The 24,368-nt window shown below is 42.5% G+C and overlaps 1 protein-coding gene across 3 annotated transcripts in view; it reads left to right on the top strand.

Annotated features, from left to right (window-relative positions):
* The window catches only part of RAD51B (RAD51 paralog B), a 579,835-nt gene that overhangs the window by 409,419 nt on the left and 146,048 nt on the right, over positions 1-24,368 (top strand). For all 3 annotated transcript variants that reach the window (XM_087448333.1, XM_087448336.1, XM_087448335.1), the window contains exon 8: positions 14,138-14,234. In XM_087448333.1, the coding sequence (XP_087304459.1) occupies positions 14,138-14,234 (97 nt within the window). The remainder of the gene's footprint in view (positions 1-14,137; positions 14,235-24,368) is intronic.

The following is a 24,368-nucleotide window of genomic DNA, read 5'->3' as shown; positions in this document are numbered from 1 at the left end:
GTCATATATTGAGCTTATATTTCGACTGTGCTTCAAATATCTATAGGGGAATCTGTCAGTCAGATGTAGAACCAGATTTTCTATTTCAGAAGAGGGAGGAAAAGAATGTGTAGAGGAATTAACGTGGAATTTGGAGTCAGAAGACTAGATTCAAGACGCACCTCTACCACTTCAGAGTCACTGCTTCAGAGCAACTGGTATGTCACTAGGGGCCCTCCCGGTAACATGAAGATCTGTAGCAAAAGTCACCTAAGACTTATTTAAGGTTTAGTTCATTACAAAGACGGAAGGGGAGAAAGGACTATGTAGATTTATGAGTAATGGTAGTGGTACAGGGATGGGGTCTTGAGCTCTCAAAGCCCTTCAAGCTAGTGCTGGCCAGGGAAAGGAGGTCTGGGAGGGGTTCCGCTCTAACTGTGCTGGGAAGGGTGAGTCTACAAAGCCCATGGGGTGCTCAAGGCAGAGAGAAGATGGTGGGGGTTGGGGAGGGAAGCCCTAAATATACACTTTACTCTTTAACATCCTTGCAGTCTTGCCCTGAACCTACCTAGTCCCACATATGGCTTTCTCTCACTTCTTGCTTCCACTATCCTCTCTTGGGAACTCCTTGGCTGAATTAAAGAATGGGACCACTTCTAATAAACCATAAGCAGTACTTACAACGAGCTTCACATTAGTAATGGAAGACCACCCTCAGAGAGAGCACAGACGTTCTAACACTATTGATAGTCACCTCTGTAGAGAAGAGAAGTGAAGCCAAGATCCCATGGCATTGGGTACCACAGCTTCACCACCAGCTTGTCCTTGTTACAGAAAGACAGTGAGACCCAGCTTTCTCATGGGGGTTATTCCCTTACCATCAGTCTGCCCCTCTCTGAGAGGTGCACTGCCCTTCAGGATCAAGGAGTGTAAAAAGCATGGGATCTGGGGTCAGTAGACCTGGGTTTGGGTCCATTTATATGCTGTAAACTTTAGGCTACTCACCTTTCCTCTCTGATGTAGAAAGAGATGTAATACCTACCTTATCACTATATGATAAGGAGGTTCAGATTAGATTTTATATTTGTACATGTATGTGTAATATGTATATATATGTATATATGTAACACCTTCACTATTCTAAAGCAATATAAAGAATTCTTACCCATTCCCAAGTTATTTCAAAGGCTACATCTTGCCACGTGTGACCGTCAGAGCCATGTTGTGGTCTAATGGCTCTTCTGCTTACTAGTGTGAGTAATTCCCTACACCTCTTGGCACCTTGCTTTCCTCTCCTATGAAATGGTCAAGAATACTAGTTGTCTAGAGAAGGAACGTATCTGGAGTAGAAAATAGGATAGATATAGGACTGATGAGTTATCATGGTGCTATTTCCAGTTGTACCTGTTTAATTTCTTCCAGCAGGATTTAGAATGCCACAATAGTTTTCCTGGTACCGTGCTTGAACATGGTGTATCTGGTTGAAAAAAGTGATTTTGGAATCTCATAGACATGGCTGCTTGCTGCAAGCTAGGCAAGTCACTGAGTACGTTTATCCTTAAAGTGGAAGAATAATGTCACCTGCCTCACAGGATTGCAATGAGGATTAAAGGAGGTTATGTAAATAAGGTGTTGAGCATGGTGTTTGGCACCCAGTGGGTACTCAGTGTTAGTTTTCTTCCCCTAGACTATATATTGCTCTTTAGTTTTTACCCTCATCAAATAGCATTTATTAAAAATTCCAAATAAGGCATGGCACTAGGTGCCTTTACTTTAAATAATAGGGTGCTGGGGGCAGGTCAGCTTGGGGTAAAGGGCCAAGGGAGCCAGTTACGTTTGTTTGTTTGTTTTATAATAAACTATAGTGGTATTTCATCTCCTTCCCCTGGTCCTGAGGCTGCTGAGTCACTGATCCAGCCCCTTGGCCCTGTGATCTCTGGCTGTGTCTATGGAATACAGTGAAACCCACAAGAAACCAGCACTAATAAATGGCAGATCATTTTGCGGGATTTTTGTTTGCGTTCCTGTGCTTGCTCTCCTGGCGAGATAGGAAACCTTTAATAAGACTTTTCCTAAATGATGCTGCATGTGAAATACGGATTTTTTTTCCTCTGTTCTCCTAGCAAATGACCATTTCATGAGGTTTCTTTGCATTTTTTTCTTCTTCTTTCCTGCTTCTCAGTACATTCTACAAAGAGCTTGTTCCTTTGCTGGTTACTGATTGATGGCTCTACTCTCTATGCCCTTTAATTTTGCAATAAACCAACAAGGAGTTGAGACCACAAACTTAAAGAGAATTGACTTATTTATTTGACTGGATTCACTGGAGCGACAGGCAGATTTAGTCATTTCAGTGTGGTCCTGGGGAGGGCAGGAGGAGTCCATGGGAAGGAACACTGTGTTGTAAATAACCAGACAGAAAAGAGCTTGCTGTCCTCCCATACCAAGGCAGCTGGGCATCTGTTTTCAGCAGTGATCCCTTTCCAGGCCTTGATGGCAGCAGGAAGTCTTCCACAAGACTTGCCCTCACAGCTCCAGGATTCTGAATTCAGTGGGACTTTAGATATGTGGAAATGGATAGCCACCACCCACAGGTCCTGTGTCCCTTTTTTTCAAAGGGATTGTGATTCACCTTATAGGATTGCAGGAATAGCCAGAAACCTGCCTAGGTCAGCAGTCCTTCAGGCCTACCCTCTTGGCTGAATGACTTCAAAGACCAAGAACAAACCTCTGCCCATACCAACTCCATCCCAGCTGTATCTTCTCCGTAAGGCCAGAACCTCCATGAGAATGCAGAGGCACTAATACATTTCATGAATTGATTACCAAACATATTAAGAGTCAGTTTTTTCTTATGTAGCACCACCATTGTATGGAGTAACCTGCCTGAAAATAATGCAACATCATTTACAGTAGGAAAACAAAAACAAACTTCTTGAATGGTTTACATGGATCCTGAGTAAACTAAAGACAGCCCTTATAGGGTATTTAAAAACATATATACTATTATCATTTATATTTAAGGATTCCTTCATACCCAGTGCTGGTCTCTATGAGTTCAAGTGAAGCTGGAAAGACAAATGCTCAAGTGGAATTTGTCCCAACTGTGAACTCCTGTTCCAGAACCCAGTTTTGTTTGTGGCTCTACCACATTTAACCAGCTAACTGCCTGTTCTTATTCTGCTCTTATGTGGCAACCTTTCTTCTGAAACTCTTGTCATCACATTTTAGCAGAAGTGAAAATATTAACAGAGTGGTTAGTGGCCAAGACAGAAATAGAATCCAAGAGTCTGCATCCTTTCTTTTGCCATATCTGCTGGAGCATGATTCCTCCCCGGCCTGAAGACTCAGTGTTTCCAGATCTATCAAACAGCATTCTAACAGTCGATTGGTTTCATCTTGCTACTAAAAGTTTGTCTGGTTCATAAACATTTTTTTTTTTTTTAAAGATTTTATTTATTTATTTTTCCCCCAAAGCCCCAGTACATAGTTGTCTGTCATAGCTGCACATCCTTCTAGTTGCTGTATGTGGGACACGGCCTCAGCATGGCTGGAGGAGCGGTGCCTCGGTGCGCACCCGGGATCCGAACCCGGGCCGCCGGCAGCGGAGAGCACGCACTTAACCGCTAAGCCACGGGGCCGGCCCTCATAAACATTTTGTACAGCTTCCTTTTACACGTGATTTTGCATTGAACAACGTGAGACTTAGTCCATCCAATATCAGCAAGTGCCTTGCTCTGAAGAAATTAACCAACAAATATCCCCGAGGCTGTGAGTTTTCACGTTGAGAACCTTTCGTGTGGTAGAACGCGCATAGGCTAGAGGGCCAGACGGACCTGGTTGGAACCGTCTCTTCCACGTGCTGGCTCTTTGGTCGCAGAAAATGGCTCAACTTCTCTGAACCTCAGTTTCCTCATCTTCAAAACTAGAATAGTGATGTTTGCCTGACTGGGGTGTGAGGATGAAATGAGCTAACATATGTGAAGCACTAGGTGCAGGGTCTGATACATAGGAAGTGCTCAAGAAACCTTAGTGTCCTCCCTTCTCCTCTCCCTCCTGTAAATGGGGACAGGGATGCAGAAACACACAAAGTCTCCGAACATTTACACTGTTGGTAGAGAGATAAGAATAACACACATGACATAATTAGAGAAAAATTCTTGTACTTAATTACTTGGTACTGATTCTAAAGTGGGAGTGTTAAGAACTGAGAGATCACTTGCAGCTAGCAAAGTTAGGAAAGATTTCATGGAAGAGGTGGGATTTGAACTGGCCCCAGAAAGATGGAAACTTAAAGAAGAGTAAGGGAGGACATTTCAGACTGGGACACTTGGGATGGGTATGAGAGCCAGAGTGAGTGAACCATGAGAAACACCGAGATAGACTAGAATGTCACAAGCCTCAGTTTTCCCACTGGAAAAACTGAAGTGGATTGAATAATTAGTAAAAAGCTAATATTTGTTAGCCACCTGCTAGGTATTAGGCACTGTCTTAAGTGCTTGGAGGCACAGTTGGAGGCATAGAGCGATTAAGTCATCTACCTGAAATTATACAGCTAGTAGGTGGTGGAGCTGAGATGGTAACCGAGGAGTCTGACTCCAGAGCCCGCCCTCCTAACACACAACAGCTGCTCCAGTGCTCTTCCAGATTCCCTCACAGGGCAGTGAGGATCAGCTAAGACCGTTCTGTGAACATACTCAGAAAAATATGCAGCATCATACATGTGTAAGGTGGTGTCATTATTCTTATTAATGATATCAGATGAGAGGTGAACAAGATAGCCAACTGAAAATGAGGGAGGAAAAATTGCAAGATAGCACTCATGTGCAATCATATTGGGCAAGGTTAGCAGCACACGTACCTCACCATCCCCTCTAGCAACTCAGAGGCCTGACACAACCTCACGTTTCCTCTTGGGGCAGTGCTCCAGGTGGCCATTTCCAAGCCACCAGAGTGGGTATGGGAGATGAAAAACCTATTGTCATCTGGCATTAGGGCTTGTGTCTTGAGTATGATCTGCCCTTGGCCAGGATATCTGTTTTATGGGCCTATAGCACATGACTGGGAGTTGGCTTGTTGGTGACCATGATGGAAGATCTCCACTCCAAGGGCATTGCCATGGACGGAAGCCTGCCCCTACTTACCATGTAAATATTTAGCCATTTTTATATATTTGTTCTGGGCCTATTCGTCTTGTATCTCTCTGATGTTGACTCTGTTTAATTGTAGGTTATTATTGTTTGTCTATATTGATGTCATTTATTTAAGTATGGACACAGACAGCATTGCTTCAGCTCCCAACCCCTCCCCGCCTTTTTTTAAATAACACCTTACACAATATCCCTTCCTTGAGGACATCAAATAAATAGTTTTTTTCGAAAGTGTATCTGATGAGGCTGCTGCCTTAGAAATTTGTTCCTAGACAAAACTTTTGACCTCCTTTTGGATAGGCAGGGAGTGACCTTTGCTCCCATTTTATGCCACAGATTTCCTCTGGAGATAGAATTGGATGCACGCATCCAGTTACTGAGTTTGGAGAGTCCTTGGTTAGGATGCCATTTGCCTTGACGGCATAGAGATACAAGGAGTCAGATCAGTGTTGGCTTATCTCCCTTTGGAGGTTTCTCAGAGGCTGGATGAGACCAGAGACCCTCTGAGCTTCAGGTCCTCTCCACTATAAGCCACCATAAGAGTGGCTGGGCCTGGAGAAGACAAAGTCAATGTTTATCAGGCTGGACTCCCCCAAGAGCTGTATTTTCAGACCCCTGGGGAGCAAGTGACTCAACAGAACTGTTCTTGGTTTCAAATGAGTCTAAGGAGGGGAAACCAGTTAATAGCAGCCATCTGTGTTGGTTGGACTGATCACAAAGCTATGTCTTTCTAATCCTCCTTGCAAATCAAAGGAAGGGGAATCCCCAGAGCCCAGGCGTACACGTGAATAGAAAGCACCATCAAGTAACAAAAACACCTAAAAAGGTCAGCAGAAACTCGGGGGCTGCTGGAAATTCACCTCCCCTGCCTTTCTGTGGGGCTTGGTGGGCAGCAAGGGAGTGGGCGAAGACAACCAAACAAACCTCACGAACAAGCGCCTCAGCCACAGGAAGTGTATAGTACAGGGAAGGCTGGGAGGGAGGTTTCTTCCACATCCGTGAACTTGAGAGTCTTCTGACAATTGGCCCCGTTCTTTTCCAAGCCCGGGCTGCCCAGAGACTTTTGGGTCCCATGCTAACTGCAAAATTGCACACAGTTGGCAAATGTACCATTTGAAGCCACTGTGAGTGCACTGTTGTAGTTCACCAATAGTGCGTGTTGTTTCCTGCCCTGGGCCCAAGATCACTGACAGGATGCCGCCGAGGTTGAGCTGAAGGTGGAAACAGCACACCAGCCTGCTGTTTGTGGCCTCATTACAACTGTCGCCCCATCTGAGACCCGGAATCAACACGTGTTAACCTCAGCCCCATCGGGGCCCATGGAACAGCGTGCCGACAGTGGAACTGGAGCTCTTCACGCCTACATCTACGACACCAGCTGCCGGCCCAGGGTTTCCACCGCATCCCCTTGCCTGTGCAACCCAGGAGAAGTAGGCCGAGGAGAAGGCCGTCCTACAGGGCTGCACGGTTTTGTTGTACATTTACTTTGGCCAAATGGCAGACACAGTTCTACCTCAATGCATTTCCTGAGAACTCAGTGGTCAAGGTGATGGCTAAAATGAGGTGGAAGCAGTATTATTATCAATCCCTTTGTGAGTGAGTGAGTGTGTGTTTATGCAAAGTTGAGAAGGTTCTTTTCTCTTCCTCCATCTGTGTTGTCTCATTGAGCCAATGTCTTCTTTAGGGGCTCTCCTAGAGGTAGAGGATTTCTCTGGCTTTGTCTGTGAATTTCACAGTGAAATCTACAAAAGAGATTTTTTTCCTGCAGCTGGGTAGTAAGAGGTGTGAATTTTATCAAAGTTGAAAGTATTCTCGCTGTAAACACAAAATTATTTAAAGTTGTCTCCCTCATTCTTTTTTCCCTCCTCTCTTCCTCAGCCTCTGCCCGTTGGTTCTGTGTAGCATGGATTTCTTAAGGTTGGAGACCATGGGAATCAAGGGTAATGGTGGCATTTTAAGTACAACACTAGTACTAATGCGAATTGAAATGTAACATTTTTCAAAGCCTTCTGCCACATTTACAGTCATAATACATTCATTTTCTTCATATCTTTTGTGGACTCAACACTTTTAGGTACAGAGAGGTTAGGGGCATTTCCCAGAATTGCACAGCAGGTTAGTGACAGAGCCAGAAATAAAAGGCAGGCTGCCTGACTCCCACAACAGTGTTTTCTTCAAGCCAAATTGAAGTTTGGTCCTTTTACCACAAATATTTCGAAAGGAAAATCCCCCACAGCCTTTCAGATTTTCCCAGAAAACAATTGTCATGCAGACCTGCAAGATGGAAATAACAAGCTGGAATACTAAAACTTTATCAGTTCTTTATTCTAAACTGACAGTTGATATTCTCTGGGCTGAAGCTAAAGAAAAATGATTTTTCTTTTTCATAGTGGAATGATTTATAATTTTCCAGATCTTGGCAAAACTAAGCCAGTGAATAGCAAAACCAGATTTGTGACGCTCAAACTCGAAAATATTTGATCTGACTTTCCTCACAACAAATATTGGATATCTCTTTTCAAAGCTGGAAGTGACGGGAAGGGAGTGGGATGGGGAATTGTCAGGGGAGGGGTTGAGTCTGCTCTAGACCTGCTTTTGGGGGGACTTACCCTATTCCTGTACTGTACCCAGGACACCCCTCCCACCTTTCTCCCTCTACCTCTTACCTGCCCTCCCCATCCCGCCTCCCCACCTCCTGTTTCTCTCTCTCAGCTCCTATACAGCAGATGGGTTGGAGGCAGATACCGTCATGGTTGGGAAGCAAGAGGAGAGTATGGTGAAAACCACTCCAGGGCCTTTCTCTCAAGCCTTGGTGATGAAAAGACTCAATGAACCTTAACAATTTCACACAGGAAAATTCCAGCCTGTCTCCTTAAAAGCAAGGCATTCAACAGAGCCAGGATTAAAACTCAGAATTTCTGAGTTATCCAAGGCCTCTGCTTGGATAGAGAGGCTCAATCCCTGTCATATCTGGCAATTGGGATCATTTTAGATACCAAAAGTTTTAGATACCAACATTTGTTGAAAGTGTACCTTAAGCAGACAGATCATTTTTAATACAAAAAGAGAAAAAATTAACTATGCCTTCAGAGCTGATAAAAAGCAGAGCCCTGTGATTTTGAGAGTAGTAGATTCAGGGGCAGGCAGGAGGTTTGTGAGCAGAGCCAGCCCCCACAGTCTCTCTCTGTCCCTCAGATGAGGCCCTTTGTCTGGCTGGCCAGGTTATCCAGCTGACTGCCTGTCTGCTTGGGAGCTGTAAGTATCAGGACAGTCCCTGCACCTAGCTCTACAGGCCCAGTTAAAATGATTTTGAAACTTCTCTGATTCTCTGTGTCAGATTGTGGCAGGTCTCTGGCAGGGAGTGGTTGAGAGGAGGAAGTGGGTGTTTTTATGGGCGTAGAAATGCCCCCAAGATGCCTGAGGTTGCCTGACGATTCCTCTTGCCCCCCGACCCCTTAAACTCTGTTGCACATAGACGTGAATTCCATGAAGAGCTTTGGTTTCCAGGCCTCCTGTGGGCTTCAGATATGACAAGCCGCATGCATCTGGGACCACTGAAAACCACCAAAAAGATTGGCAGAATTCGGCTAGGGTTGCCTCAAATGCTTGACATTTGCATAAAAGCTGAAGCTATTTACCTACTTGACTTATGGTTGTTTATTATCATCAGAGTCCAAAAGGAAGCTTGTCACAAGATTGGCTTGTTACAATGTAGCATTTTTATAATCTTTTAATGTACTTCTGGATGTTACATCCCTGTGTTCATTACTTTTATAGATCAAATTCTCTAGACCAGGATGTCAAGGCCTGGAGAAGTCACCCGTCCAGGGATCTGGGCTGAGTTCCTCTCTCTCCTCTCCTCTGCCCAGCGCTGCCTTAGGAGGGAGAGTGGGCAGGGAGGCCTGAACACCCTCTTCTTATCTGACTGTTGATCTCAGGCAGGTGATTCTAGTTCACTCTGTAGAAGGTAGAGATTCCTACAAAATTTGCTTTTCACCTGCCCCCACAGAAAGCTGAATAAGAGCATGTGCTATATTCTTAGGTCCTTAAAAAAATCTGATTTGTAAATATTGTAATTGGTTTGCTGACCATGAATATCTCTTCCACTGACTAGACAGGGCCAGATATACCATTCCAACCTATTCTATCCATCGCTGACCACAAACTCCCTCTTCTCTGTCACCTTCCAAGAATCAAATAAACGGAGATTTTTCCATTAAAGTCTGTGCCTTTAGGCCTGACACTTCCCACTCTGATTTCTCCAGGGCTGTCTCATTTTCTCTATGGTCCACCATTTTCCAGTACTCACAGTGGACTTGAATATACTAAGTGGCTACTCATGGAGGCCCCAGCAAAGATACTTCTATAATACTTCAATGTAAGGTAGATAAGACTAGACACATACAGTGGCCCCTTAAGGCAGAATGTATTCTGGACCAGGAGTAGGAGGCATGATTGGGATGTGGGTATAGCCTAGATGTAGTCTGATCATAGCCTAGCTGAAGAAAGATGGGTCAGCTGGAGGCAGGTGGTCCACATTGAACACAGAGACTAGTGGAGAGTCAATCTCAATTGGTCAGTGGACTCCAGCTTACCAGTCCTATGAGCCATGGGGCTGATGGTTCCTCTAACCAACTTATTCTGCTCCTACCCTTTTGTCTCTAGGTATTTTCTCTCTTAAGCTACCTTTTTGATACTTAGTGGAAATGAGTCATGTATTTTTGTTTGTGTGTTGGTTGGTTTTTCATCCTCCGGATCCTCTGCCTTGTACCAAAATGGCATTCATTCCCACCTATCTGCTTTACCAGTTCATCTGGTCTTTGCCTGGTTCCTGTCTGTCCATCTCTTTTCTCTAGCTTATGATATAAGTCCTGCTCTCAGTGAAAGCAGGACCTATTGGATTATTTATGAATCGTACACTGAAGTTTCTTCTTCTTGAGAGAGCTTAGTTGTTCGCTTAAACTGAGCATAGGTGTTGAACTACAGTACACAGAAGGGTCAAGTGGGATGCATTTAGAGAAGCTAGATAGTGCAAGGGAAAACTTAGAACCCAGGTGCATGGTCTTTGAAGGGAGAAAAATCCCCCCCTCATTTTGCCGTGGAAGAGGAGCACTGAAAATGAGACTCAAGTCTCTGTAACATGATATGAGGGGCCATTTCCAATTCAAGTGTACCTGAAGCATCCTACAACCAAGAGGGCAGTGTAGAGCAGTGTACAGAAGCCCTGGGAGTAAGCGGTCTTTTCATGTATAAAGTTGAGTGAACACAATACTTCCTTTATACAGCTTATAGGGCGTCCTATTCCCCCCAGTAGGTGGGTGGTGTTCTCCTGCCTGAAGAGTAAACTTTAAGCTGGATTCCGTCTCCTCCTGGCTTCAGATCTAATCATGACCATCAAAAAAATATATATCTTCCCCTTAGTCTCAGAGTCCCACTGTGGCCTTTGGACTTGTGATTGATGGTAGTGGGGGTATGTTGTATGTTTTAAATAAGTATACTTTTAGAGAAATGGCAAAATAGCGGATGCACTTTCAATTAAACTTTTACTGCTTTTTTGAACATATTCAACAGCAAATATTGTTCTTTGTCAGCAGTGGACTATACGCTGTACAAAAGGGAATCAGGTGTGAGTTTTCTATCTAAATGAGCAAAGTACAAATCAGCAAAGGAGAACTAAAGACACTGGTGGGGGCTAACATTTAAGGGTTTAGGGTTGGGCAGGCACTATGCTAAGGGCTTTGTATGCATTATCCAATCTAATCAAAACCCTATGAGTTAAGTATTATCATTCCCAGAGAGGTTATGAAACTTGCCTGATGTCACATGGCTAGTAAGTGGTAGAACCCAGGATCTGAACTCAGATCTGACTCCAGAGTCCTCACCCTAATCACTGTGCAAACTGCTCTTGCACAAATTTAGTGCCCCAGTCTTTCCAATGGAGCCAAGCAGCAGGAAAGCCCCTCTGAAGTGTCAGTCAGAACTCATTTTCAGAAACCAGATATAAGACTCTGTTATAATTTGTAATAATATTTTATAAGTTATTTTAAGACTGTAGTTTTCAAGTCTCCAGATTGCCTCAGAAGACAACACATCTATAGCTTTCTGCCCAAGTTGTGATTATTTGTAATCAATGCTATTTGGAAATGTTTCCATTCTATCATTTTGCTGAACAGGGATTTAGAAAACCACAACAATTCCGTAAGATGGTGTGATTAGCAACCCCCTGAGTTTGGTTGCTGTGTATCCCTTCCGTGATTTGGCTTTCAGACTCATAATAAAAAGGGAGAGAATTGTTAGCAAAACCACGCAGGAGCTTGTTCTCCTGCCATTAGTGAAAATGTTTTCTTCTCCATCTCCTTTTCCATTGGAAGTGGAAATGGGGTGGATATCTTTTGAGGTACATCTGTAGTTTGGTTTTAGGCTCTGCAGGGTATCATTTTATTAGTTCTGTACAATAAAACCATCATCTCAGTACAAGCTCCCATTATAGGACCAGTGAAATAATAATAAAATTGAGAAAAAGGGGTCTGAACATTTTAGTAAATGCCTTATCTTTAACTTACAAGTTTCTAGAGAAGAAACACAGTGCTTTACCTCTCATTTCCCCCTGTGTGCGTGGTGACATGCTTTGCATGGTAGGTATTCAATAATTTCTTTTGCTCATTATTGTTACTATATCATTAGAGTTATGTTCATTTTCACTAAGTCATCTTCTAGAAGAATCCCCTAAAATATAGAGCTTACCTATTTAGCTCTCTCAGAAGCTTCCCTTTTTCTTTTTTTAACTAGGACAGACAGATACATTATTTTCTTCATTGGTAGATAAAGCACATAATATTTTCAGAACATTTCCAATATCTTATTGGCCTTGCTTTAAATAATTACTGTCTTTTTCTTACTAAAATTTTTATACAAATTCCTCACAATTAAGTAAAACTTAAGAAGGACCAAGATTGGTAGAAATGATCAAGTATTGAAGTATATCCTGATGTAGAAAATTGTGATTTAGTGTTCTATTATTAGATCCAATTGATGCATGTGGCATATACTAATTTATTAACCTATATAGCATCATTCTGAAGGAAATATTAACAATGGCTTCCATTTATTGAATATTTACTATGTGCCAGACACTATGTTAAGTATCTTACATTGATTATCTCATTTAATTCTCATAACAATTCTATAAGATAGGTGTTATTTTACCTGTGAACAAATGAAGCTCAAAGGTTTTAGTAACTTGCCCAAGGTTCACAGTGTCAGAGTCAGAATTTGAACTCCGTTTTATTGAACTCCAAATCCCATATCTTAGATTATAAAGAGAGAAATGAACATAATTCCTTATTCATGCTCCTGGATATGAATGATGTGTTTCTTAAAAGAGCAGGCTGTTGTTTGACCATGTAAAGCCGTTTTAACTGAAGACATATCACATGTGATTCTTACCAGTCCAGATGAAAATAGCAATACAAATGAATATGGGGCAGAAGATTAGCAAATAGTCAGCGGGATGCTGTAATATCTGATCATCACTGCAAAGCAGCTGGAGACTCACAAGCCTAGTTGACACACAGAGACCTTGGAGAGGTTGTCTTTGCTAATCGAGTACTTCGTTTCTCTACCTGACCTTGCCATCATGCTCCCCTCTCACCCTCAATTAAGCTGCCATTAGTATAGGATTTATAACGTGTCACTGGTCCATTCGAGAGACAGCGACAGAGGTGTGGCTGAAAAGCTGGATAATAGAGAATGGAGGTGATTTCCATTTCCGTTCAAATCAAGGTGGCAATAAAACCATAGCTAACCCTTGGGACAGACCAAGACAGTGCAGCCAGATGCATATTCTGGGTACTAAATGCCTAGTACCCTTTTCAAAAGGGATGTTTCCTCCAAGGGATCAAGATGCTCACAGGTTCTTTTCTTTTTTTTTTTTTTTTTATTTAATTTTTTCCCCCAAAGCCCCAGTAGATAGTTGTATGTCATAGTTGCACAGCCTTCTAGTTGCTGTATGTGGGACGCGGCCTCAGCATGGCCGGAGAAGCGGTGCGTCGGTGCGCGCCCGGGATCCTAACCCTGTTGCCAGCAGCGGAGCATGCGCACTTAACCGCTAAGCCACAGGGCCGGCCCGATGCCCACAGGTTCTATCCAAGGTGGGAACACCCAAACCTTGGGAAATGATTGCTGTTAGTCATGTTGCAATTTTCCAGGAGAGAATCTGTATTTTATTCTTCCTTTATATTTCTAAACAATAGAGTAAACGTTATAAATGAGGATTTTTAAGGAAAAGAATAGTTTCTTGACTAAACCAAATGTGAAAATATTGTATGGCAATGGACCACCTGAATTAGGTAATTTTCTAATCCTTTTTAGGAATTTTAAGTGTTATGAACTTCATTTTGTATAGGTAGGATTATAGTATTTTGTGTTTTAAATACATAGTGAGACTTTGGGATTTTTTTGTTAGAATTCGACTAATTTAAAAGAAGAGTGTTATTCTTTTAGAGACGAATCTTATTCCAATTTCACAAATTTGGAAATAAAACTCTGACTTTTCAGTTAACAAGGGAAGAAGCCACAGATATCCAAATTTTACATTATTCTTTTATTCAGCATTAGCAATATCTTGGGTTGGGGATGTAATCTGAAAAATTAGTTTGATAAAATGTGTACATAGGCATCTTGATTCTCTGGTTAGCCTTCTGGTATTTGGCTACTATGACAACACCTCTCAGTCCCAATTTACTCAGCATTTAGGAAGAATTGATTAGTGGTTTAAGCTCTGAAAAAAAGTCAGCCTGTTTCCTCAGTTTTCTCTGTTTTAAGTGACCTATAGGCTTTCCCAGCTCTTCTGGCCTAAAGATAAAATTGATGCAAGTTAGAGCTGGGGTTTTCCTACCTGTGTACTTATCAGCCTTCCCCTAAACCACAGTCTGTCTTTTGATAGCTCTAATAATTAATTTGGTCTTCTCTCTTCTCCCTGCCCCCACCTTCTCCCTGTCTGTTCACAGGTTATCTTGACGAATCAAATTACAACCCATCTGAGCGGAGCCCTAGCTTCTCAGGCAGACCTGGTGTCTCCAGCTGATGATTTGTCCCAGTCTGAAGGTAAGAGATCTGTCCTAGAGGGGCTGAAACTTGACACTGACGTGCAGCCCCACAGGCTCTCTGCCTCCTGTTGAGAGCTGGGAGACACAGCCAACAGGCCCTGACCAGTGAACCCAGCCGGAGCCTGGGGATTTCAGCTTGACCACCTTTCCCAGCATCTGATCCCTTACATTTGGAGAGTCTTACATTTGATCCTCTTACATTTGGAGAGTCTCTTGCCCTGTCTCTATAAGTGAGCTTCCTTTTTCACCTGAGTGAGTCATCCTTACAAGCATCCGTCACCTCCATCTGGAGGCCTGTTGCTCCTCTGTAGGTTGAGTCCTTAGTATGAGGGCTGGTGAACTACTAAATGACTGCTTTTGATACTAATGCCCAAAGGTTGGCTTTACCAGTGGTCTCATAGCAATTTAGCCTTTATTTGTGCTGGGTACGTTTGGACTGGCTTAAAGCGTAGGCCAGTATCATGTGCCGGAGATGTGGCATTCCCAATCAGCTTTACAGAAAGGTTAAGAAAAACTCTCCACGTTGGTAAATCTGAAAAATTTTCTCCACCCTCAAATGCGAGCAAAGGTCAGGCTGGCTCTGGTTTACGTAGCGAGGGGAATTACACCACTGAGCCTGTTGGTGGTTTCTGGTTTTATTGAAATTTCTTACTTGACATTTCTGAGTTCTGCTAGTTGTAGTCTAACTTCTTTCAGGGCAGAATGTTGTAGGCCTGGATAGATGTGCATAGCTGCTCCAGGCCCCTCTGCACTTTCCATTTTCTGAGAACTATTCATGATAGAATATATGGATCTTCTAGGCCTAGGAAGGCTCCTCACTGCCTTGGTGGTTTTCCATGGATCAACCTTCGTTTATGGACTCAAAAATTGCAAGGACCACACCCCTGCCTCTCTTGCTTCTCGGTGGTGTTTTTCAGAGTGAAAACTAATACTTATTAGTGAAAAGTAGAAAATGCTCTGTGTACCCGATTTCCACATTCAGTGATACATTACCACTCCCTGTCACCTGGACTGAAAACTTGAATCATTTATTGTTCCTCCCTCCTTACACTTCTTTCATCATCAAGGCTTCTTAGTGCTTCTTTCCAAACATATCTTTCCTCTGTCCCCTCTTTTTTGTAATTTGTATTGTGATCAGCTGACTTATTAAACTCACAATTAGATTATTTTAATAAATTCCAAAGTAGCTTTCTCAATACAAGCCTCTACCCTTTCCATTCTGCCACTACCAAACTGAACTTTCCCTACCTGGCTTCCTTTGACCATGTCACTCTTATGCTCAGAAATCTTGGAATTGTTTCAGCCCGTTTTCTGAGAATGGGCTAAAATCAATAAGCCAACTTTAAAATATTCAGGAATTTGTGGTTTGTTAGCTTGAAATCAGCCAGGGTGGAAGTATTTACACCATGGAAATCAGCAAATGTTAAAAATCAGGTTTTTTTCTTTTCTTTTGCACGGATCAGTTTCCAAAACACCACTAGATAAAGTTGATGCTTCTTAACTCTTCGTAGTCGGTCCTTTCCCTCCTGTTCAACCTCAGTTCTTACCAATACCTCTGGTAAAGCTCCTACACCAAGCGTGCTGCCTTTCTGCCTGCTGCTTTCCCCTCCTGCCTCCAAGCCTCTGCAGAGACAGCTCCCCCTATCTAGAATAGCATTTCCCTCTTTCACTTCTATCACTTCTTTTCTTCCCAAATCCTCCCACTCCTTCGAGGTTTATTTAAAGACCACCTCTTCCACAAAACCTCCTTGCCTGTTCCAGTCCACATTGGTCTCACTCTCTCTTCCTCCTCTGTGGCCCCTCGACCTGCTCAGCTATATAAAGAAAAGGTCTAGAAAAATTAATTTAACTTTTCATGGTTTCCCAACTCGATGGGCAGATTTTTTTTTTTTTATTGATGTTTTAATGGTTTCTAACATTGTGAAATTTTGGGTTGTACATTTTTGTTTGTCCATCACCACATATATGACTCCCTTCACCCCTTGTGCCCACCCCCCACCCCCACTGCCCTGGTAACCACAGTCCAGTTTTCTCTGTCCATGTGTTGGTTTATATTCCACATATGAGTGAGATCATACAGTGTTTGTCTTTCTCTTTCTGGCTTATTTCACTTAACATAATACGCTCCAGGCCCATCCATGTTGTTGCAAATGGGACGATTTTGTCTTTTTTATGGCTGAGTAGTATTCCATTGTATATATATACCACATTTTCTTAATCCAGTCGTCAGTCGAGGGACACTTAGGTTGCTTCCACTTCTTGGCTATGGTGAATAATGCTGCAATGAACATAGGGGTGCATAAGCCTCTTTGGATTGTTGATTTCAGGTGCGTTGGATAGATTCCCAGTAGTGGGATGGCTGGATCATAGGGCATCTCTATTTTTAATTCTTTGAGGAATCTCCATACCGTTTTCCATAGAGGCTGTACCAATTTGCATTCCCACCAGCTGTGTATGAGGGTTCCTGTTTCTCCACATCCTCTCCAACATTTGTTGTTTTTTGTCTTGGTGATTATAGCCATTCTAACAGGCGTGAGGTGGTATCTTAGTGTTGTTTTGATTTGCATTTCCCTGATGATTAGTGATGTTGAACATCTTTTCATGTGCCTATTGGCCATCTGTATATCTTCCTTGGAGAAGTGTCTGTTCATTTCCTCTGCCCATTTTTTGATCAGGTTGTTTGTTTTTTTGTTGTTCAATTGTGTGAGTTCTTTATATATTATGGAGATCAACCCCTTGTCAGATGTATGTTTTGCAAATATTCTCTCCCAGCTGGTTGGTTGTTTGTTCATCTTGATTCTGGTTTCATTTGTCTTATAGAAGCTCTTTAATCTGATAAAGTCCCACTTGTTTATTTTTTCTTTAGTTTCCCTAGTCTGGGTAGGCATGTCATCCGAAAAGATTCCTTTATGGCCAATGTCAAATAGTGTGTTGCCTATATTTTCTTCTATGAGTTTTATAGTTTCAGGTCTCACCTTCAGGTCTTTGATCCATTTTGAGTTAATTTTTGTGAATGGCGATAGCACATGGTCCACTTTCATTCTTTTGCATGTGGCTGTCCAGTTTTCCCAACACCATTTATTGAAGAGACTTTCCTTTCTCCATTGCATGTTCTTAGCACCTTTGTCGAAAATTAGCTGTCCGTATATGTGTGGTTTTATTTCTGGGCTTTCAATTCTGTTCCATTGATCTGTCTGTCTGTTTTTGTACCAGTACCATGCTGTTTTGATTACTATTGCTTTCTAGTATGTTTTGAAGTCAGGAATTGTGATGCCTCCTGCTTTGTTCTTTTTCTTTAGGATTTCTTTAGCTATTCGGGGTCTTTTGTTGCCCCATATAAATTTTAGTATTCTTTTTTCTATTTCTGTGAAGAATGTCATTGGGATTCTGATTGGGATTGCATTGAATCTGTAGATTGCTTTAGGTAATATAGACATTTTAACTATGTTTATTCTTCCAATCCACGTGCATGGGATATCTTTCCATTTCTTTATGTACGATGGGCAGATTTTTTAAAGACACTAGCTAAGTTGTCTTCTTTTTGTATCTTTGTTGTGCCTGAGTGACTAGCAAAGTTCTAGGCACATAGTAGGCTGTAAATAAATGCTGAATGAATATCATAGTAAATACTTTGTAAGAACAGTAACCATGAGAATCACATAAAGCACCTATGAACAAACATCATTAAAAATTGTTATTATTTCACACACACACATATTTATTTAGCTCTGAGGAATGTTTCCTGAGCTTGTTTCCTTATTTGAATACCAATAAGTAATACTACTTTGCTTTGTCTTGGCTTCCTGGTTAATCTTAAGCAAAGAAGAGGAATAAAACAGATACAGAGGAAATTGCTTTGGGGCTCCAGTATAACCACTTCAAGGAAATGTGGTGTTCATGGCAAGAGGAGAGTTACCAGCTCATCCTTAGACACCTTTTTCTTATTATGAAATCCAAGGGAGAATGGAAACAATGGATTTTTCTAGATCTTTTCCTTACATAGCTGAGCAGGTAAAAAAGCTATAGAAATATTTTTCCCTAAGTCTGTAATGAAGTTCCTTACCAGTGAATTAAAATGGACAAATTTCTTAGAACATTTATACCTCTTCAGATCATTGCAATGGTTATTATTGTTACTATGATTAATATGTATCAGTTGCTTTGTTGTTGTTCCAAGCATTTGTTGTATCAGCTTTGCCATTGTGTTATTAGCTCTGTGATCTTGGGCAGGTCTTTTAATCACTTTGGGCCTCAGTTTTTTTCTGCTAAATGACAAGTTAGATGAATATGAGATTGCTAAAGTCTCTTCCAGCTCTAGCATTGTAAGATCATGATGTGGGTCTGAAGCTCAGGAGGGTTCACTCATTGATGGAGTTTTAAAATCCTGATTTATAGAGTAGGAAGAATGACCTATGGTCCTAGATTAAACGTAATAGAAAGGATCTTCAGAAATCTTAGCCCTGATACTTTAGCATACCTGTAACAGCCTCTTCTCCCCATATTGCTGTCTCTTGCTCACTCTGTAAACACTTCAGGTCTTGTCTGTCTGTCTCTTGCCCTCTCTGCCTCTCTCCCACACAAGTGTGTACACAAGAAGTAATGTGTGCAAACCAGTGAGAGTGAGAAACACACTGTGATGGGGTGAGCCCAGGGTCCACCCTGTCTTGTAATAGATTTCAGCTGCAGAGAAGAGGGCACTGCTTAAACGGTGCTCGCTTGAAAACAGTTGTGGGGTGAGAACAAGCGGCCCAGAGCAGCCAGCAATAAAATGATCTGAGTTGACCTGAGAGAAGTACCCAGCAGGGGCTGATTCGGGGAAATGAAATCCCTTCTGCTCTGACGCAGAGCAGGGAATTCAAGTGACCTGGCCCAACTGAGAGATCTCTTCCACCCCAGTGGATCCTGTACTATTAATATCTGCCAGCTGCAGGCCCAGAGCATCCCCCTGCTGAGATCAAAAGAGCCCCTATCTTAGCTGGAACAAGGTCATCTACACAGGGCTATAAAAAAGCGAGCCTGGCTAGCTGCAGGGACCTCTAGGGGGGAGGAGAAGTCAGGAGATGGGGAGGCGCTCTCTCACGCTCCTTTAATCTCGGCTGACCAGCTGTTGCCCTCCCAGTGTTTGTAAAGTTGAGAGTTCTTTGTTTTTGTGTTGCTGGGTTTTTTCCTTATTAAATTTGTGGTTGAGTTGTTGCTTGGATTATGTAGACCCATGTTCACTGCTTGGGTCCACGGTGTGATTCCCTTCATTGAGGTTTCATTCCACTCTGAATTATCTAGCTCCCAGGCAGGAGAGCCAAAGAAGGGATAAGTGGACCCCAAAGACCAAGGGCTCTCCCAACTTTGCTCTTGCCCCATGGCTCTGTGTCTTGAGAAGGAATGAGAGGGCAAATTGAATTTTCCCTATTTAGTTAACTCCTCATATGTGCAGTGTGCTTGTCAATTTTCAGCCTGCCTTTCACAAACATTATTTCATTCAGGTGGGAGAATGAAACTTTCAAGACTTATGCAAATTGACCAGTTATACTGTGAACCTAAGGGCAGAAATTAGGATTTTTGGTTTTATAATCTACAGTGTTCTCTACCAGGTTCTGTGAGTCAAAGTATTTTCTTCTTTAGTTTTTTGTTTTGTTGACAGAAACTCAGGCATCTAGGTTATTACAGAGTTTAGTGACTGGTTGTCGACTTGATTATTGTGACTGTTCTGTGGCCAAGGACATGTTTCTTAGATACCCTTGCCAGTTCTGCCTGGTAGTCATAGAAGATACTAAGGTTGATTGGATCTGAGTTATAGGGAACATCCCTTTTCCCCATAGTGATCAGTAGAGAAAGGATCTATTAGTCTAGCTGGCCTAAGACACTGTATCCTATTCTGAAGTCACCTGTGATTTGAGCAGAAGAACTTGCTAAGCCCCTATCTACCTAGGCATAGTTGGTAGGTGAGATTGACATACAGGGGACAGGCGGCCCTGTGCAAGATTGATGCTCTGCTCAACCTAGACCATTGGCTTTCTTTCCTCTGATGATTTAATGGGATAGCAGTTACTTCGGTGTGGTGACACAGCCCATTTCAGGAGCCCCAGATGGCTTCCTGGAAAGGAAGACATTATTAGGCTGCCATCCTGGCATTCCCAGCATCTGGCATGTTAGGGTACTTTTATCTGCATTAATAGTTTTTGGTAGATAATAGCACTTAAAAACTAAAAATTACAAGTTCATGGATGGGTCAACAAAAGGACACAAGAGGAAAAGCAGTACTTACTAGAACCAAGAATGGTTTCTAGTTTTAGTATTGGAAGCCTTTTTATTTCGGTTGAATTGATGGCTGATTTCATGTGCACGAGAAAGTATTTGGGGATTCATATTCTCTAACAAACCATCCCTGCAAAAAGCTGGAGTCCATTTGAAAGATTATATGCAAGTACGTGGCTTGTGTCTCTTTTAAAATAAATTCAACAAGTAAGAACAGCTCAGAATGGTTGGAGCAAATCAGGGACTCAAGGTTGTGAAAAAAGCAGACTTCAAAGCATGGTATGAATTTTCAAGTTTTATTTCCACTCTTGCTTTCCAGCTGGATCTGCTCTGGATTTACTGCAGGATGTTTGAAAATGTGGCTCCCTGCTAATCTCAGACAGTTGCTATGATCAATGGTTTCTTTCATTTCCGATAAAAAACACTGGAGTTTCTGCTTAAATTGTGTCTCCTTTCAGCTTTATTATTGTAGTTGTAATTTATTGTCCAGCATTACCCAAATTTGTAATCCATTAACCACAAACTTTGGGCTGGGTTGGTCAAGTTAGCAGAACTCTCTCCACACTTGAGCTCCAAGGTCCTCCACAGCCCAACCCCAAACTACATGTTCACTGGTTTGACCATGTACAAGTGAATATGGGTGGAGCAGCTTTAAAAATCCACCTCTCAGGGGTATGGTGCAGGTTGACTATAATTAGTGCTTTGAAAACATAAAGTGTCACCATGTGACTGCCAAGTTAATATTAACAACTGTGATCAACATTGTTAACATTAGCATTTCCATCGTATTTTAAAATGTCTTAAAATGATGAATCACTTAATCCACCTCAAGCAACTGAAGCATGAAGGAGAGAAGGGAATTGCTCAAAGGCCACACAGTGAGTGAGAGGTAGTGTGCCGGGAACAGAAGTCAGAGCCCCTCCTGTGAAATCCTAGATTTGGACACTGCTGCCTCTTAGGAGTGAGTTTTGGATAAAAATGTTTAAGTGTCTCGGTGACCTTTCAATTTTTGATTCTAAAGCCACAGACGTGTATCAACACACATAACTTCACATGCTTCTATTCACAAGCGGACACACACATACCCACGCTCCACTCTCCCTAGTTTTCAAGAATCCATGGCACTAAGCTGGGTATATATTACTTCCAGCAACTGTTCAGATGCCATGAAAGACCTAATTTATAGAAAAAGATGAAAAGCACCAAAAACCTGTGGTGTTTAGCTAAAGAAAGCCTAAATATTATGTGAAGTGGGAGCGACTAGAGCTGAAAGGGGGTGGGCACAGCCTACACATGTCTGAAAGCTGTAAATCTCAAAAGGGAGAAGGGCTTGTTGAGGAGTTTCAGCAGGGAGGCCCCGGGGCAATAGAGTCACAGCTGAGGGATCAAAGGAGAAAGGGAACGTTGAAGTCAACCACCAGGAAGTACTTCTTGGTCAGGAGCTCTGTTTTGCTAGTGATACTTGGCCAGAGAGAGACATGTTTGAAGCACGAGGTGCATTAAGATCCAATTAGGTGAGAGCCAGAGAGTTTTCTTTGGGAAGCAGTCTTTGAGGTGGTTCGTTTTGAAAGTATTTTTCCCTTACCCTCAGACCTTTTCACTGTTTTGGATTTACTGGCTAATTTCCCATATCTGCACACATTCCTGTTAACATCTCAGCGTCATGAAGGTAGAAGGGATGAGACCACCAAAACCAGTTTTGTCAATTGCTTCAACTACAGAGATGATGGAGCCAAAAGCCCAGAGAATGGGATGCCACGATGTGGTGTGATCCCGGAGGGCTTCAAGTTGTAAGGTTCTCTGAGAAGAGATCCTTGTCTACCATCACTGAAGAGAATTCTACACCAAATACGAGAGGTCTCTAGGTCAAAGCTCATAAAGAAGGGAAGAAGGGCTGGTTTCTAGGAGTGGTGCCCAGGAGATAACTTAGTTTGTGTTACAATGTGGCATGAAAAATTTTCAGAATGCATTTGTGATGTTTACCAGGATTTGGGGAGGATTGTAACAAGGTCTGGCCAGGGGGTCTGGCCCAAGGATGTTCCAGCTGAGCTCTGACCTAGGTTCAGATCTCTCTGAGGGCTTTGCTTTTCTTCATTTTTCTGATGAGCCACTCAATAAATACTAGTTGGGTTAAACTGTATTTCATTCAGTCCTACTGACATTTCCTATGCATTAGCTGCATTCCTGCATATATTAGCATAGTTTTAGAGCTGTGGTCCCTCCAAAAAAACCTTTTTGGGTAGATGAAGAAACCTTCAAGTGCCTTTCAACCTGGTGATTTCATGAGTGGTAGAGCCCCTACTATATGCACTATCTTAATGTTACAGGAAACTCAGAAATGAACAAGATTTGGTCCCTGCCCTCAGGATATTTACATTGTAGTTTGAGAATAATTCTGAAGGAGAATAGTATTGGGTAGAATGTGTGTGGTGTTTTCAGTAAAGTCTGGTATGCACCAAAGGCTCCGAGATTGAGGAAGAGGGGAACATCTCTTTTAGCAGAGGAGAATCTGAAGCGTCCAGGGAGGGATGTAACAGATGGGCCTTGAGGGTTGGTTAGGATTTCAGTAGGCAGAGAGGAGCGAAGATCAGGAAATGCTATGAACTAAGACATTAAGTTCAAAATGGGCCATGTCTGCCCTTATCTCCTGTCATTATGCCCCTCTCAAAGTCTGTTCTAGCCACACAGCCCGCTGTCTTGTTCCTCAAACTCACCAGTGCTTCTGCCGCTGGGCTTTTGCACTTGCTATTCCCACTGACTGGAACTCTTGTCCAGATCTTCTTTTGGCCTCCTCCCTCACTGCATTCAGTCTTGCTCAAGTGTCATCTTCTCAGAGAAGTCTTCCTTCACCTCTCTATCTGAGATGGAATCCTCACCCCCATCCCATCCTTCTCTATCCCCTAAGCCTGCTTTATTTTTCTTCATTGCCCTTATCACTACCTGACCTTGTATTATAAATTTATTTGTTTATGGGTTTATCGTCTGCCTCCTTTGCTTTCATATAATCTCCTCAAGGACAACGACTTTGTCTTCATCACTCCTGTATCCACTAATTTCTGGAGGATACTCAATAAATATGGGATCTGTGTTGTAGGGAAATGCAGGATGTGTTGGGAAGGGGACAAAGGAGCCCCATTTACCTGGGGTTTGGGGTAAGTGTAGGGAGGTCATGTACAATAAATCTAGAAGTAGGTTAGGGCCAGACTTAATGCCAGACTGAATTTAGATTTTATGCTAAAATGCTCACAACTATGCACTCTGAAGACTATCTAGATGGGATGTGTAGGATGGCTTAGGGACGGGGAGATTGGAGGAAAGGAAACGATGAACTCATCAAATATTTAGGGAAATGTGGCACCCATTATGCACCAGGAACTATACTTAGTGCTAGGATACAGAGACGGAAGAATGACATTCTAGATAGAGGCTATATCATTACCAAAGATGGCAAGAGCATGGTCACTTGAAGAACTGCCAATCATTCCTTATGACTGGGAGTGGAGGGGCCACGTAGGAGAATGGCAAGGGACGAAACTTAAGAAGTGGGCAGGGTGGATCATGGACATCTGGCATGCCATATTGAGGAGTTTATGATTTTTCCTAAAGCCCCTGTGAGAAGAATGTGAGGATAATTCATTGGCAACACATCATTTCCTTGATCAACATGATTGATGAGGCTTATTTGACTGGCTAGGAATGTTTTTCCTTCCTCCCGTATAGTTCCATGTGCATCCCTTCCAAAGCCACTTGCTCAGTCAAAGAAGATGGATGATCTCCTGAGATAGAGTAGGGCTGTTCTTCAGTCAAGGATATGGGGTGGTTGTATTTCCCCAACAGAACCTTTTTTCCAGTGGTTCTCTCACCTAGAGGGGTTATTGTT

Source organism: Ceratotherium simum, chromosome 24 (assembly GCF_057802395.1).
Source record: "Ceratotherium simum simum isolate JZ-2026a chromosome 24, ASM5780239v1, whole genome shotgun sequence".
NCBI lineage: Eukaryota > Metazoa > Chordata > Mammalia > Perissodactyla > Rhinocerotidae > Ceratotherium > Ceratotherium simum.
The sequence above is the reverse complement of the archived record's forward strand: the minus strand, read 5'-3'. Positions and strand labels throughout refer to the sequence as shown.